Genomic DNA, 15,435 nt, shown 5'->3' with positions numbered 1-15,435 from the left:
AAAATTGGATCCTAGTTGGGATACAAAGTCAGAGTTTTTTAGAGCATGCTGGTAACTACCATGTCCTGGCCTAGTGTCAGTGCTGTGCCAGGAGCCCACCAGGCAGCTGCAAGTTCCTCATATTGACTTCCAAAGGCCCAGTTTTGTCCTACCTGTGGCACAGGACCTTTGGCAGATTGGCAGTACAGCCATTGCCATGGCCATGCATGCATCAGGTTGTATGGAAATAGGCACCTCTAGAATGACTACGAAAGCTTTCCATGACATTGTCTGAGTCTGTGTTTTCTTTGTCTTCATTTACTCAAGCTTCTTAGCAAATAGCCCAGTGTACAATCCTGCTATCACCTTAGCATGGTGTACTTCAACTGGAGGGTGGGCCCCTCACTCCAAACAGACAAACAGAAGGACAGACTGTTCAAAATACATACTGCTTTTGTATTCTGAGCTGATAAAACTAATTGCATTGCATTTGTTTTCTCTGCAGATGAAGTTTTGCCCCATCCACATGCTTTCCGTAAGAATCATACAAGCTAGGAACATCAAGTCAAGAGACCTGTGTGAGTTGTGGTTTGATTCTTTTTAGTCACCTGCAGAGTTTACACAGTGAACAATGTTCCTAAGTTCTGAAGGTATACAAGCAATGTACATAAAGCACAGCAACAGAGGTACTAATGCCAGGGCTATAATTAGATCAAAAGCCTGAGGTATCATTAGATTGGAGGACCTATCTAGTGGCATTTCGGGGAACTGGTAAAACCAAGACTCCCAGATTAATTTCCTGGGCCAACAAAGGAATGGAGGCCTTGTGAGGACACTGCAATCTGCTTGAAGTTGTTTGGTTTTGATGTTCATAATTGGTGTAAATCGTATAATGGACTGGAATTTTGCCACACAGGCCACGTATTTAGGGACCTCTTATTGAAATGTATCAATTATACACAATAATGAAAAGTAAAATAGAGAATTTCAAGCTGTCTAAGATACCATATCATTTGGGGTATTTGCTGTTCTCAGATGACCAGTCATGTTAAATTATATTGATAGTTTCTGCTTAAGGAGGGCCTCTGTACATCCAGCCCTAAGCACGTGCAAGCAAAACAGACTTTTGTGTGTACTGTTGTATTAAACTTTCTTTAACTCATTATCTCACCCTCACAGCCTCCTATGGTTCCTTCTCAAGGTGTACTGTGGACCAGCCAGTCAGCTGCCATTTTTGCAGAGGTCTCCTATGGGTTCCTCAGTCAGGGCAGAGACCTTGATCTGCCTTTTCTCACTCTTGAAACCTCTGGCCTGTGTATTCCTCTAGTGAAAAGCAACATGTTCAGCCAAAAAAGCATCACTTTGTAGTGAGTTACTTGAGTTACAGCTGAGACCATTTGCATCTTGCCATGCAGGGCCAAGCACAACCTTGGCCAAGCCTGGATGTCAGGAAGACCAGAGGGAGCGAATCCCCCGCTGGTTGAGTCACTGCCTGCCAAAGGGCTTCCTGTATTCCTGTGGCAAATGCCACATTGCAACGCCCAGAGGTGGACACTAGAAAGGTGGTAGTGTGACGAGGCCTGTATTTCTGAGTTTCAATGATCTCTTCTATCTACTCTATTGAAGGGACAGTTCCACTTTCCTGCCAAAACCTTGTGGGGCATTGTTATTCACTGCTTGATACGAGTCTGAAGTATTTAGGCATCTCGGGCTGCAGTAGACATCTTCAGTCAAGTCCAGACTCCAGCTCTGAAAGACATCACCTTGGAGATTTCCTTTCACACCGTTGTCAAGCTTCACAAAGTAAATGTGCTTTCCCACCCTGGCTCTTCCCAAAAGACGTCTGCTTGAGGCACTGACTGCACTAACCATAAGGAGTAGATGTAGGCTGGAAGTGAGATGAAGATTTTTGACTTCTTCATGCCCTTGTGTTCTTGGGCCCACACTGGCCCAAGTACCTAACCCTTCTAGACAGAAGTCACGTCCCCTCTGCATGTTTGTGTTGCTAGATGGAGCAAGCCAGTCTCCTGTGATTTTCTCTGTCATATGTGTTCTCCTTTCCTATAATCATCCTAACAGCCCTTTTTGGAACTAGCTCTAGTTTCAGTTAAACTTTTTTTAACATAGTTGACTGGAATTCTAGGGAGTATGTCCAATGAATGGTCAGTGGGGTCTTTTTTACCTTTCTCTTCACATGGAAAACATGACTCTTAGTGTACTTTGTGTGTGTATGTGTACGTTTGCAATTTTACCCGGGAATTAGATAGTATACCAAGATGGTTTTCTTTGGTTGCTTCCAACCAGTGGTCTCTTCTTTTTTAAAAAAAGGAGTATTATTTATTAGTCCCTAGAATCATGGCCTTGCCCTAAGTTTAATCTATAATATTGGCATTGTGTTTTTAAATTTTTTTTCTGCTGCAGTGACTGCATCAGACTGCTATGTGCGCTTGTGGCTGCCATCTGCTTCGAAGGGAAAGCTTCAGACCAAAACTATCAAGAATTCTGACAACCCTGTCTGGAATGAGACTTTCTACTTTAGGATCCAGAGAGAAGTTGAGGTAGTAAAAAAAAATAGAAATGTCACCATTTTAAATAGCTGGGAATCCTCAGTTGACACCCCGTTGATCAACTGTGCTAAATAACTTAAGAAAATGCTTGTGTAACAGAATTTGCAACTGCCAGGCTAGCCCAAAACAGCAGATGCATGGTGTAGTGTTCCTCTCAGCTAGTTATAGACATTGGTGATGTCTGTAGACACCTGAGCTAGTCCTGACTCCCTTTGTTGTCACCTGAGAGAAATAAGTACTGTATAGCATGCTTCATCTGGGCTATTTTGCATGGTTGATTTAAAAAGAGCTTTTCCTCTACTGGTTGTAAGAGAAGGGTGGAGGAGTTGCTGTGGTGTAGACAGTAAATTTAATCCTATCCTAAGCTGTGTAATTAACAGAACTTTGGGGATGAAGAAACTGAGCAAAGTGTGTTCTTTGGGTGGGTTATCAGTGTGTTGCAAATCGCTGACATTTTTTCTACCTCAGGATAGTGGGACCTCTCTCTTAAAGGTAGTTGTCTTCTATTCCATGATAAGTTTCCCAAGGTTGGGTTTAATGACTGTGTTCCACGTTAGCAAACTCCTGAAGAAAAGCACAGGTTTCTTTATTCTTCTGTGCTAGTCAATCAGCTACAAAAGTCTATAACCATTTTTTTGTTTCTGTGTAATAGCAGCTCAATAAGAGTTCTTATTTATTATTTTCTACTACCAGAACATTTTAGAATTGGCAGTGTGTGATGAAGATCCACTCACCAAAGATGACATGCAGTTCACAGTTCTTTTTAATGTTGCTAGAATCAGACCTGGAGAGACACTGCGTGAAACATTTGCTTTGAAATCAGAGGTAAGGACTGAAAATACATGGAGTGATCAGCCAGACCTCATTGTCCACATTGGCTTCCATGTTAAGTGAGTTTTAGGTCTGCATAAACAGATATCCATATATATTGGTAACATGAGTATTTCATCAAAACAGATATAATTGTGATGAATTTTTGTGACTTCATTAATCTCTTTTCACAGATACAGAATATGAAGCCACTTCTCTCTCACACCCACCATCTCTGTAGGGGCAAAATATGTTAACAGCTAGCATCTGTAAATAGTCATTTTTATATTTTATAACCCAAATAAATAACTTTCTTAGCTTTTGGGTTTATTCCACTTTTGCCATGCTTAGAGGACATTTCCTTTTAAATGGCAACTTCTATTAAAAACATGAAGACAATCCACTCACCACTTGAATTAAATGATTCTTTCAGGTTTCTCCTATTGGTGTTCATGCTGGGTTTCCTTGTAGGAAACTAGGTTTCTCTAGCCCATATTAAAAGGACATCTGTTCTCCTAACATCTTTGGTATTCTGTTAAGCCCATAACTGTTGTCCAGAGAACAAAGCTGGGGTAGGTCTGTGACAGTTCCTGGGCTTGTCTGAGCTGTGGCTGAGTTATTGCTACATGCTCATTGCAGGAAGGACACAGTTCATACCCAAAAGAACAACTACTTCCCAAATGCTGAAAGCTGTTAACATGGATCTTCCCAGTGACTCTGCAGGATGGTGCCATGCACTTCTCAGCTAGTGAGTGAGTCACTGGGAAATACAATGATTCAATAACCACCTCAGTCCAGAGTGCTCTGCTGGATTGAGTGTGAATCTGATTTAAATGGTTTGTACATGGAAATGATACTGCCATTAGTCACATTTGTTGCTGGACTTCAATGCCTTTCCCCCCCATGCACAGCATCTTTGCAGAAAGCCATTATATTTCTGTTTCATTTAAGTTTTCCCTCTCTGATTATATCTTTGGAAATAAGTATAATGCTACATATCCCACAATGGGAGAATATTAATCTTCCAAAGGCTGTGGTTTCCATTGCAATCTCAGCTCTGGAAAGAGGTAACACACAGCTTTTTTGGTGACATTAGCAGAAATGTCAGCCATGGAAGTGCTTTTTAGATATGTCTATACTGGCAAATTCTTGCAGCCTCCATAATCCATATTTATTTTACCCTTTTTTGTTGGTGTTGTTTTTCAGAAAGAGAGCTGCAGAAGGAAATGGGAAAGTTTGGAAGTGGAATTCTGGATGGAAAGAATGTGAGTAAAATTCCAAAGCTGAAAGATCTGCCAGGGAGCAATAATATCTCAGAGAAAGAGGACCTGCTTCCAGCTCTTCCTCCAAGCAGTGAGCTGAAATTACCATTTCAAACTTCTTTTTACCTTAACTTCCCCAGCTGATTCTACCTTTCAGTGCATTTCATATAAATCTTACCTTCTGTTTGACATGTATATCCTGATCCTGGCAATGTAGTAATATTGGCACGATGTAATAACTGGTACACCAGATGCATGTAAAACTTAACAGAGGTGCTCTTCAAGCTGTTAATATTAATTAAACAATGCCTAGAACACTGTAGTGTTTCTAAAAGACCAGAAAACTTGTATTATTATCATGATATATAGTTAGAGTTATGTAGACAGTATTAGAAAAGTCATCCATTAGGTAATAGCTTAGTTAAACTGAAAAAATATACAATCACCAATAATGAAATTAAGGCCACTCCCCTCAAAGTGGTAATCAACATTGTCTGGAGGAGAACAAAGCCTATAATATAAACTTTATCTCTCTCTTAAATGCTATCATAATTTGGCTGAAAAACCCCCTAAACTACACATTCTGGCATATTTGAGTTTAGCATTACAAAAATAAAGGAATATATACAGTCAAATCTGACTAACTGCATGATTAGATGAAGGAACTGTAAATAAGGTGTCATTTTTAAACATGGAAAAGCTGCAGAACAAAATCATTGGTGTTCTTGGTTAATTCCTCCCACAGTGAAATTCAAGAAAATCTATTTAATTTATCTATGAGAGATACATTAAGAGATTGTATAAGCAACTCCTGTGAATATGGAAACAATCACAGCCAGAAATATAAAAAGGACAGAACGAGATGCAGTGCTTGAAAACTGGACTGAGTAGATTCAGACTAGAAATAAGAGGAACACCTTTCACCATTCAAGTTTTAAGGCACATGGGGGATTCTCCATCCTTGGAGGTCAAACCCAATTATTTCTATTTAAGTACATTCTACAGCTGAAATAGAAGTTTTAAGGCTGGAAGTGGTGCTTGATAAAATACCCCGGACTTTTATTACATACTACATAACTTTAGTGGTCTTTTCAGATATATGAAAGTGCTTATGAATGTGTGTAACATAATGATGTTGGAGTATTGGCCTTAATGAGAGATGCTGTTAGTAGACTCTGTAGGTTACTCGTAGTATTAAATAACTACATCCATTCAGTGACAGACCTAGATCTCACAAGGTAAATTGTCTGGGACAAAGACTCTATTACTTACCTCTGTGTTTTCCAGTCATACATATAGCACAGTGAGAACTAATTCTTATTTGCCGTTCATTTGTGATCAGTTGTAAATTATAATCTGGAACAGTCAGAAATGTCTTTACTAATAAGTGTTTGCAGAACACATTAATAGGAGTCTTTGCTTTCCTCAAGTCACATGGTCATTTGTTAATAGCATGGCATGATTCCACACAGACCAATGTGTCTTTGTTCTGCTGTATTTTAGCATATAGTTTTAAGCATTTTTATGGGCTGCCCTGCCTTTCTTCTTGGTTGGCTATTATATTTTAGTTCATGTTCTTAGCAGGATCGTGTGTTATGCCTTTTAGAAATCAAATTGTGTTACTGACATAAGTATATTCAATTTTAAGCAGGAAAGGTCATAAAACTACTATTTTTTAAAAAATACCAGATACTGACACAGCTTTTGTTTGTTTGTTTTTTTTTCATTCTGTCTTTTCAGTCCTGGCCCTCCAGAGCACCTCATTACCAATGATGTCCTAGTGGTAAGGGTCACATATGAATTTACCTTGGAGTGGCTTTTGATTCTCTCCTCTTCCCCTCAGCCACCTGACATTTTATAGAGAGAACAGAAGCTACCATGATAGATAAGATTATGGTGTGCATTATAAAGGAAAAGCGGTGGGACAATTCCCATTCCTTATAGCTTAACTCTTGCCCCCTCCATGCAAAAATAGAAACTGTGTTTTTTGAAGTCCTCAGGGATGACAAATGTCAATATTTGGCCCAGCTGTGGTTTGTTAATGTTGCAGAACCCCATGTTTGTTGGTGTTTAAAGTGAAACCTATTTGTGCTTCATGTAATGCAGTATAGCACTTGTCAGGAAAAACAAAGGTTATAAAAGGGAGGAGTCTGTAGAAGGCAATAGTAAGTATTCAATGTGCCTATGAACTGGAAGGTTATCTAACAGCTTTTTGGATGAGTTTTTTAATAAAGAGTTATTTTAGTTGTTGAAACATAGAGTCCTCTTCTGGTATTAGTCAGCATGTGGTGCATTACCTATCTCCTTGGGCTGGCCCAGCAGCTAAGGAGTACAAAGTACTTCATGCCAACTACTCCAAGCCTGCACATGATTTCCAGATGCTACCCTTTAATACCCCTGAGGCAGAATAACACTTATTCTGTTCTTTCCCCCTCATTTTCTGTGTGAGGCATAGTAGCTGTAATGCTTGGAAAGCTGTCCTGGGATGAGTTATTAAAGGTGAACTGGAATGACTCAGGTGGAGGGTAGGGTGGAATAAATCTATGCTCTCCCTACAACAAGACCAACAAGAAGATGCCTTGTAGACTAATCACAGCCACAATACACAAAAACTCATCATCACGTGCTTTCCCCCACCCTTCCTAAATAATTATCAGATATATGTGTAGCTGTGCTTGGGCATCAGTGTGTTGTACAGTTTCCTGATTTTGGGATAACTTGAATGGGTATAACAACCCCTGGCAATGCACCACTGTATGGACAAGCTAGTTCTGAAGCAGTGTAACTGGGCTACTCTCCTGGGATAATGAGCTCTGAATTTACTCTTGTGCAGCTGGGTTGCTTCCAGCACTGAGACCAGTTTAGTTGGCTCTATATTATAGCTAGTGGTTGTCTGCATGATATTGAATTATTCGCTGCAGATGTGGCATTTGGTATCTTCACACTTTTCCACTCCTGTCTTTTACAGTCCCGTGAGGTTTGCTGCTTGGAAGTGCAAGTGGATGCTAATGAAAGTAGGAAATATTTGACAGGTATGCTGATTTCTCTGTGAAGTGAAGGCATGACCAAATCAACCTCATTATAGCAATTCAGACCCAGATGGAGGCACTTTAGGATACAGAGATGACTAAGAATGTTCTAAAGACAACAAAATGTAATGCAGTGAAAGTCCTTCACTGCTTCCAGTTTTAACACTGATGTCTCTGTTTTCCTCAAAGCTATCAAGTTTGGACACAGTAAACTTTGCTGGTGGAAGTATGAGAGTGCTGACTCTAGGAGCACTCCAAGCTATGGGGTAAAGGCAAGAGTACCAGTTCCCATGCTGTAGGGAACTGGTGCCCAGTGTGGCAGCCTACAGAGGACTTGCCACAGGGAATGACTCCAGCAGAAAGTTTGCCAACTTTGTTATCTATTTTGCCTGAACAGCAGTATTACTCTCTAAACAAATTTGTTTTCACTAGAGGGTAAAAATCTCGTGCTTACGGTGCCTGCATCTCATGAGGGAACACAGAAAACTACAGAGGAGACCGATACTTTCTACTTTCATTGTGTGAAGGCTTGGGAGCCAGTTCTAAAAGTCAGACTGCAGGTAACGGGCATGATATAATACCACTGTTCATACTGCTTGCTTATTTCCAGCGTCACCGAAACAGTAAAGAACTGTATTTATTTTCTGTGAATAAAAACCATGGTTTTTTATTCTCTGTAGAAAGTTTCTGATAAGGAAGATGACAACAGCAATTTAAGTGACACCTTAACAGTACCACTGAAATTTCTCCCTGTTGGACATAGAGTGAAAGTAACCCTCCCTGTAAGACATGTAAGTGCTTCACCATTTGTATGACCTTTTGGAGACAAGAGTAAAGTAGCCTTCAGTATTTAACAACACAAAATTTTAACAAAAAATCAGCCAGTAAGTCTGAGTGAGAATACAAGTTTTCTGTGAAAAAGGCTAGTGTTCTCAGAGAAATATCAATTTTCTGTCAATAAACTCAATAATTGAGAATTCATCCTTACCAGTTTTAGATGCATTTGAGACCAATCTCTGCTGTCCTTACACAGTTAAAGGAGAATACTCAATACCCTGGTGAGGCTTTGGGATGCCCCACTGATCTTTATCAAGCCTGGATGGCTAGCTCAGTCTATATACCTAAATTTTAGATGGCTAAAGTAAGATGAGTTGAATCTTACCCACAGAGAACAATTCTGTTCACGTTCTTCTATGCATACAGTCATGATGGTAACTGGTGGAGAGATACAACTCTGAAATTGCTTTAAAAGCAGTAGTAATGTGGCCAGGTGAATCTGTTAATAGTCAGACATCCTTTCCCAGACCTTGCAGCAAATGAGAGGCAAAAACAGAAGGAAAAGAATTTCTTAGCAGCCTTTCCCATAAATAGAAGGGAGAATGAGTGTCTGTTTTGCCACTAGTGATTCCCCATCTCTCTGTGGGGACTCTCTTTTCCCTCCAGTATCTTTTTGAAAGGATGTAGTGACTTGTATTTCCTCTTCGTATCACTATATTTCCCTGGCTGCTGTTCTTCATCCTCAAGAATAGGAGGGTGTCAATACTGCTGGTGGTTTAGGATAGTTCATGGAGGTATATTCACAGTGAGGAAGAAATCTTGTTTCACAGCCCATTTGTCTAGCCACTTGGACTCCTCCTACCTCTTCATCTTTCCAAAAAACTGTATGCAGGGTGGTAGTGGTGGGGCATTCCAGGAGGTGCTGAAAATCTGGATTTCAAAACTTCTCTTTTTTCCAGTCATTCATATTCCTGCTCTCGTTTCTTTGTTTATAGAATGTGCCACTGCAGTTGTACCTCCAGTTAAATGATTGGTAAGAAGACTGTTTTTTTCTCTAAAGGTTTTATTGCTCTTTGAACTGTGAATTCTAAAACAGTATCCTTTATTTAGATACAAGGAACACAGAAGACTAGGGGCAAAATATAACAATAGTTAAGTCACCAATAAAGAGTCACTACGACAGATCAAAGTTCACTGTCCTTGGGGCAAGAGAGTCATGCCAGGATGCAAAAAAAAATTATGATAATTTCAAACAGTGAGGAACTTAGTCACTTAGTGTCCCTTGCATCAAAGAACCAAAGACTGAGAGTGGAGGCTTCTTCAAAAGGGACATAGAAGCGGGAAGAAAGCAGAGGGAAAAGGGAGTTTGAAATAAGCAAAACATCCAGAGTACATACATGACTCAAACCACACAGGTATTCTTAAGAAAATAGATTTGTGGCTCTGGTAATATCAATAGAAAAAAGCACAAGCTAGGGAAAGTGAAATTTTACACTATAAAATAATGAGACAGACAACAAATAAACCAAAATTATTTGAATATCTTTTTCATTGTACTGTTTTTGTATAAAACTGTGGTATGAATCCCCATGAAAGACCTTGTTAGGTTCAAGTCACCCTTTGCTCAGAAATTATAGGAAGCAGAAATACAAAAGATTCAGCTTACAAAGTTACTGAAGGACACAAAGGAGCCTTTCTTTTTTCATATTTGCTATCCTTAGCTGGCAGTAAAGCTTACAATTAAACATCAGAAAATAAAGAGACCACATAGAAGCAAAGCAGTTGATTTCTTTGAAACTGGAAGCTGCATTTCTGTCTCTAAATCTGAACAGCGAATCATGATTTTTTATTATATTTAGTGGACTGCAGTTGCTGAAAATAGATCCATATACATTTTAACCACCAATCCTGTACCTCTGGATTTATTTATGTTACAGCACAGAAAAGCTGGATGTGCGCTTAGGGTATGATCTGTGTCGAGAAGAGCAAGAATTCTTGCAAAAAAGGAAGAGAGTGGTTGCCAGTGCCCTGAAAAGGGTTCTTCATCTGGAAAGAGATCTACATGGACGTGAGGTCTGTGAGCTGGAATCTAAGCATGGGGTGTGGATCTATTGAATTAGGATGGCACAACTCCCCACAAAATTTCTAGTAGTTTTAGCATGTTGATGACAAACCCCTTGATTTGAATGGCAGCAGAACAGAAGTTCTCAGTGGGGCATACCCCATACTCATCTAAAATTTCAGCTCAGCTATTCATGCCTCCATTCTTTTCAATGGGTCAAATTCCCAAGGGCATAATGTACCACTCTTCAAAGCCAGAGTTTCCAACTGAGTCATGCAGAGGGTCAGCAAGATACGAGACATTGGTACATTGTGTTAGACAGCCTAGCCAGACAATCCAAACCAAGTAGGAAAACAAGAGTATTTGACATTCACCTCACATAGATATTTATGAAATAATGGTAATGTCCCTTCTTTAGACTTACTTTTTTTTTAACATTTTTAGAACACTTTTAACAAAAAAAAAATCAAAATTCTTCAGGGTGGAAAAAGAACATTTTATAACAAACTCCATCTGAAGTATGTTTTGTTGCCAAGATCCAGAGTGAATTTTTAAGTGAACATTTATTTTCTTGCTGGAATTGTATTTGTTGAATGGATGCTGTTCAAAGAATCGTTATATTTTTTTCTGAACTCTGCTCAGGACTTCCTTGAATCCATTCTTGATTACACTTATTGTAATTTTTGTTATTTATAATAAAATTATATCATTACCTGTTATTAATCATTGCAATTCCAATTATAAAGAAGAAGGGGAGGAAGGAAGGTTAAAAATCACTGCATATTCAAACTCATCCAAGCTTTCCCAAGTTAAGGTAACCCACTGACTATCCAGAGGTTAATTTAAAGAGGCACTGGTAAAGACTGGCTGAATGTTGATTTAATTACATTGTTCTTCAATGAAATCTGCTGAGAAAATTCTAAGAGCTGTAATTAGACTTTTCCAAGCAGGCAAGTGAGTAACTTTTTGAAGATAATACTTCTGTTTTGAACAGGTCCCAGTAATAGCTGTTATGGCAACAGGTGGAGGTCTCAGAGCAATGTCAGCTATGTTTGGCCACCTCTTAGCTCTTCAGAAGCTAAATCTGTTGGATTGTGTTACCTATGTCACTGGGGCTTCTGGCTCAACATGGTGCGTATAGAAAATGAGATTTGCATTTGGAATGACTGTGACACTATATTTCCACACAGCATCTCTTTGGAAGTCTTCAGTTGTTAATAAGTGAATGTAATTCCTTGGTAAAGCTATTACTATTGGCTCTCAATCATAACTTCAGTTTAGGCTTACTGATTCTCTTCTTTGATGGAAGTGGATTCATTTTCCAAAATCATCCAAACATAAATGGATTATTTTCTCATGTTTCTGTTCTTTAGGACCCTAGCAGACCTGTATGAGCATGCTGACTGGTCACAGAAGAGTCTAGAGGGGCCACTTAAGGCAGTAAAAGAACAAGTGACAAAATGCAAGCTCAACCTTATGTCTATAGAGCATCTGAAGTATTATCACAAGGAAATAGCTGAAAGGACAAAAGCAGGACATGTCTCATCTTTTACAACTCTGTGGTCACTTGTTCAGGAAATGTTCTTGCATGAACGGGTATGTACACAGTCCTACCACACATCTGTGAAACATCCACTCATTTTCTTTAGAGCTTTACTCTTTCAGGGCATGACGTAATGTGTGGAACAAATTCAAAGTGACTGAGGCATCCCAGTGTGATTTGTAAACAAGGACAGAGGATCTTGTAGCCAGGATTTTCCTAGGTAGCTAATGGTTTGAAGATGCCTCTGTACTAGGGTGCCCAGCAGCTAGTGACTTCAGTTGGCAAACTTTCAGAAAGAACTGAGCAATCCTCCCTGGAGAGTCAGGTCTTTTAAACTCTGTTTCTAGTTGGACACTGAAGAGCTAGAGTAATACGTCCTCATTTGAACATTAGTGTCAGTCTCAGTAAAGATCCGTGGGATGCAAGCAATCAAGGCACTTAGGTATTAATGAAGAGGTTATTAGGTATCAAAAAGGCAACCAGGGAGGAAAGTGCAGGAACGTGAAGAGGTATCTTATGAAAATGTGACTCACAAATTCCCCTGGGTTGTAAAACATCTGTTGTCTGTCTGTTCTCAGGTAGGTTGTGTCAGGTTTTTTTGCCTTATGCTCTTCCAGAGGTTTACTGTGATTTATCTCTTTGATTAGCCAAGAAAGTACAAACTCACAGACCAGCGCAAAGCACTGGAGCATGGACAAAACCCATTGCCTTTCTATTCAGTCCTCAATGTGAAAGAGGAAAAGTTCAGTACTTTCAAATTTAGAGGTAAGTATTCCTAGAGTTTTCCCTGACTCTGAGTAGGGACTAAAGAGAATTTGGAAGGAGGGTGCGTGTGTGTGTAAGAATAAAAAGGGAATACATCTGTTGCTTGCTCTGACTCAGTATTCATCTTTTAATAAAATGTTTGTCTTTTTTGTGAACTGCTGGGTGTTGATTAGAAAGAGCAAATCTACTGGATAACATCCTCAGGCACCAACAGGGCATTTCTGAAGATCGGGGCTGAAGTTCTAGTTTTGCCACAGACACTGTGAGTGAGTGTGGGCAAATCACGTGACCTTTTTCTGCCTTAGTTCCACACCTATAAAATGGCTTTGATGATTCCTTAGTTTGTAGAGGTGCTGTGAAATGTAATTTTCACTTCCCTAAATACTGCACTGATGAGAGTATTGAAAATGGAGTATGACTGCTATGATGGGTGGTGATATGACACCCTTTCAATAGACACAGGCTACATTCAGCAAGAGGTACTAAAATGAGAAGATACTGAAAGGAAACAGGAGTTAATACTGACATTTGGTTAGGTTTATGGCTACTGTTCCACTGCAATACATGTAGAGAACAGCTTGAGTCAGAGAACCACTCAGCCATGCCCGCACTGTGATACTTTCTAGTTCATTGCTGATATGTCTCCAGGCTGCTTTGTTCTATCATGTAGACTGACAAGTTTGGGTTAGTAGAGGTTTCATGCCAGTCATTCCTGGCAGGTTGGATCACACTTGAATGTTGTATATTTGATGCTCTTGACTTAGAGAGGCAAGTGGGATCCCTGCATCTTTATACAGAAATATGAATCTAACTTTTGAAGCTAACATTGGACTCCTTTTGAGGTGAAAAAGCTAGTCCCTTTTGTATGCAGATCATCGTTCTGTATGGAGCTGTACAGTGTAGTTTGAAATACAAAGCTACTGATAGTACAGAACTGCTGAGACAAGCATAATCCATGGAGCTTGTGGATAGCTTTATCCACAGGGGAAGGTTTTGTTTTCTTATTTTTATTATAGTAAACACGCCACATGTCAATTCTTTTATAGAGTGGGCAGAGTTCTCTCCTTATGAGGTGGCCATACCGAAATACGGAGCCTCCATTCGTTCTGAATATTTTGACAGCGAGTTCTTTATGGGAAGGCGAGTGAAGAAGCTACCAGAATCTCGGATCTGCTATCTGGAAGGTGATCTAGCAGTGCACTATAATTAATTACAGCATGGTAGAAAACATGCAACTAGCTAGCCACTGGTCTGTGTACAACACTCCTTGCCAGCAGGTCTACTCTAGGTCTTGATTCAATGGGCTTTTTACCCCTTTTGTACACTTCTGCTCCTTATAAAGCTCCTTTCACTCCTTTTAACTTGGGCAGATTTGGGACAGTTGCAGCATTATTCCCCTTCCCATTTTTCTGAACCAAAAAAGAAAGTGGAGAATGCAAGTTGAAGAAATAATAAGCCTTCCTTCCCTGAGCAGTCATCAACTCTTCAACTTCATCACTATATTTCTAGACAATGCATTGCCAGGGTAGAATTGGAAGGAACTGAAAATAAAACATAACTCATCTAGAACATCCCACAAAGGCGAGAACTTTGAGCTTTGTGGGTTGAGAACAGTGTCACTAATCTTCCCTGCCCTTTTAACCTCCAACAGCTGCTTTGACTGTCTGTTCTACTTCTGAAGGGAAAGAAAAGGGGAAAAGCAGCTAGTCAGAGGAATTCATCTGCCTCGGGCAGATTTTAAATCCTTGTCAGAATTTCAGCTTTTGATACTAGAACCAAGGGTCCAGTGGGGACAAAAATATTTCTCTCACTATGAAGTCTGCTAGAGATTGAATTGTTCCACCTGGCATGTGGCTTATGACAAAGGCTAGTTCTTTCTTTTCCAAAAGTACATGGAGCCAATTCTATTTTGATCCTGGGCCATTTGAACACCTCAGAAACAAAACATCCCTGAATGGAAAATATTGGTCTTGAGATCAATTTAAAGAATAAATCAGTTTAAAAAAGGGCCTTATGATTCTATGGCTTCACCATGCTTCCAAAGCCTGCTTTCTTTCACAAGTAAACACTCCAAAATATCGTTTCGGTGACTGATACCTCTTATTTTGTTACTCTGTACTGTACAGTGAATGGTCTTTGTGTAGCTATCTCTTTAGAAAGAGCACTGAAGTGCTGACACCATTATGTTTGAACCTCCAGCTGAAGCTGTGTCATCACAGGGTCAGTTCATGTGGGTCAATAATATGTAGCATGGGTACTTGTTATAGTCAGGGGTGAACATGCGGTGGTGCAATAGTTTTCCCATGTGGTTTGACTTGCAGGTCTTTGGACAAACATCTTTACTAGGAATTTGCTGGATGGCTTGTACTGGTCCTCAAATTCAAATGAATTCTGGGAACGATGGGCCAAAGATATGGTAGATATAGGTAAGAGTTTCAAAATCAGTATTTGTTTTTGACCAGAGTGTCTCCTGTTCAGGAGAAGATTAAGAAAGATACACTACTGTTACTGTTTGTGAATAATCTCTCACATGTTCTCCCTAAATTGCTGCATGTTGTGTTGCCTCACTGTGGATCTTCCAGTGTGATTTGCACCTGTACTATGTGAGATTTTAATTATTTTATTTTATTTTATTTTATTT

General features: G+C 39.6%; 1 protein-coding gene across 1 annotated transcript in view; it reads left to right on the top strand.

Annotated features, from left to right (window-relative positions):
* The window catches only part of LOC104522653 (cytosolic phospholipase A2 beta-like), a gene marked incomplete at its 3' end in the record, with an annotated part of 21,335 nt that extends 6,115 nt beyond the window's left edge, over positions 1-15,220 (top strand). Inside the window, exons 2-17 of the mRNA XM_029084255.1 lie at positions 485-557; positions 1,606-1,782; positions 2,401-2,537; positions 3,240-3,371; positions 4,563-4,621; positions 6,359-6,401; positions 7,587-7,650; positions 8,080-8,207; positions 8,328-8,438; positions 9,420-9,457; positions 10,362-10,497; positions 11,481-11,617; positions 11,860-12,082; positions 12,677-12,794; positions 13,841-13,978; positions 15,116-15,220. Coding sequence (XP_028940088.1) covers positions 485-557; positions 1,606-1,782; positions 2,401-2,537; positions 3,240-3,371; positions 4,563-4,621; positions 6,359-6,401; positions 7,587-7,650; positions 8,080-8,207; positions 8,328-8,438; positions 9,420-9,457; positions 10,362-10,497; positions 11,481-11,617; positions 11,860-12,082; positions 12,677-12,794; positions 13,841-13,978; positions 15,116-15,220 — 1,819 coding nt within the window. The remainder of the gene's footprint in view (positions 1-484; positions 558-1,605; positions 1,783-2,400; positions 2,538-3,239; positions 3,372-4,562; positions 4,622-6,358; positions 6,402-7,586; positions 7,651-8,079; positions 8,208-8,327; positions 8,439-9,419; positions 9,458-10,361; positions 10,498-11,480; positions 11,618-11,859; positions 12,083-12,676; positions 12,795-13,840; positions 13,979-15,115) is intronic.
* Between the last annotated feature and the right edge of the window lie 215 nt (positions 15,221-15,435).

The sequence above is a fragment of the Antrostomus carolinensis genome, unplaced genomic scaffold, assembly GCF_000700745.2.
Source record: "Antrostomus carolinensis isolate BGI_N321 unplaced genomic scaffold, ASM70074v2 scaffold20140, whole genome shotgun sequence".
Taxonomy (NCBI): domain Eukaryota; kingdom Metazoa; phylum Chordata; class Aves; order Caprimulgiformes; family Caprimulgidae; genus Antrostomus; species Antrostomus carolinensis.
This window is presented reverse-complemented; position numbering and strand designations above follow the sequence as displayed.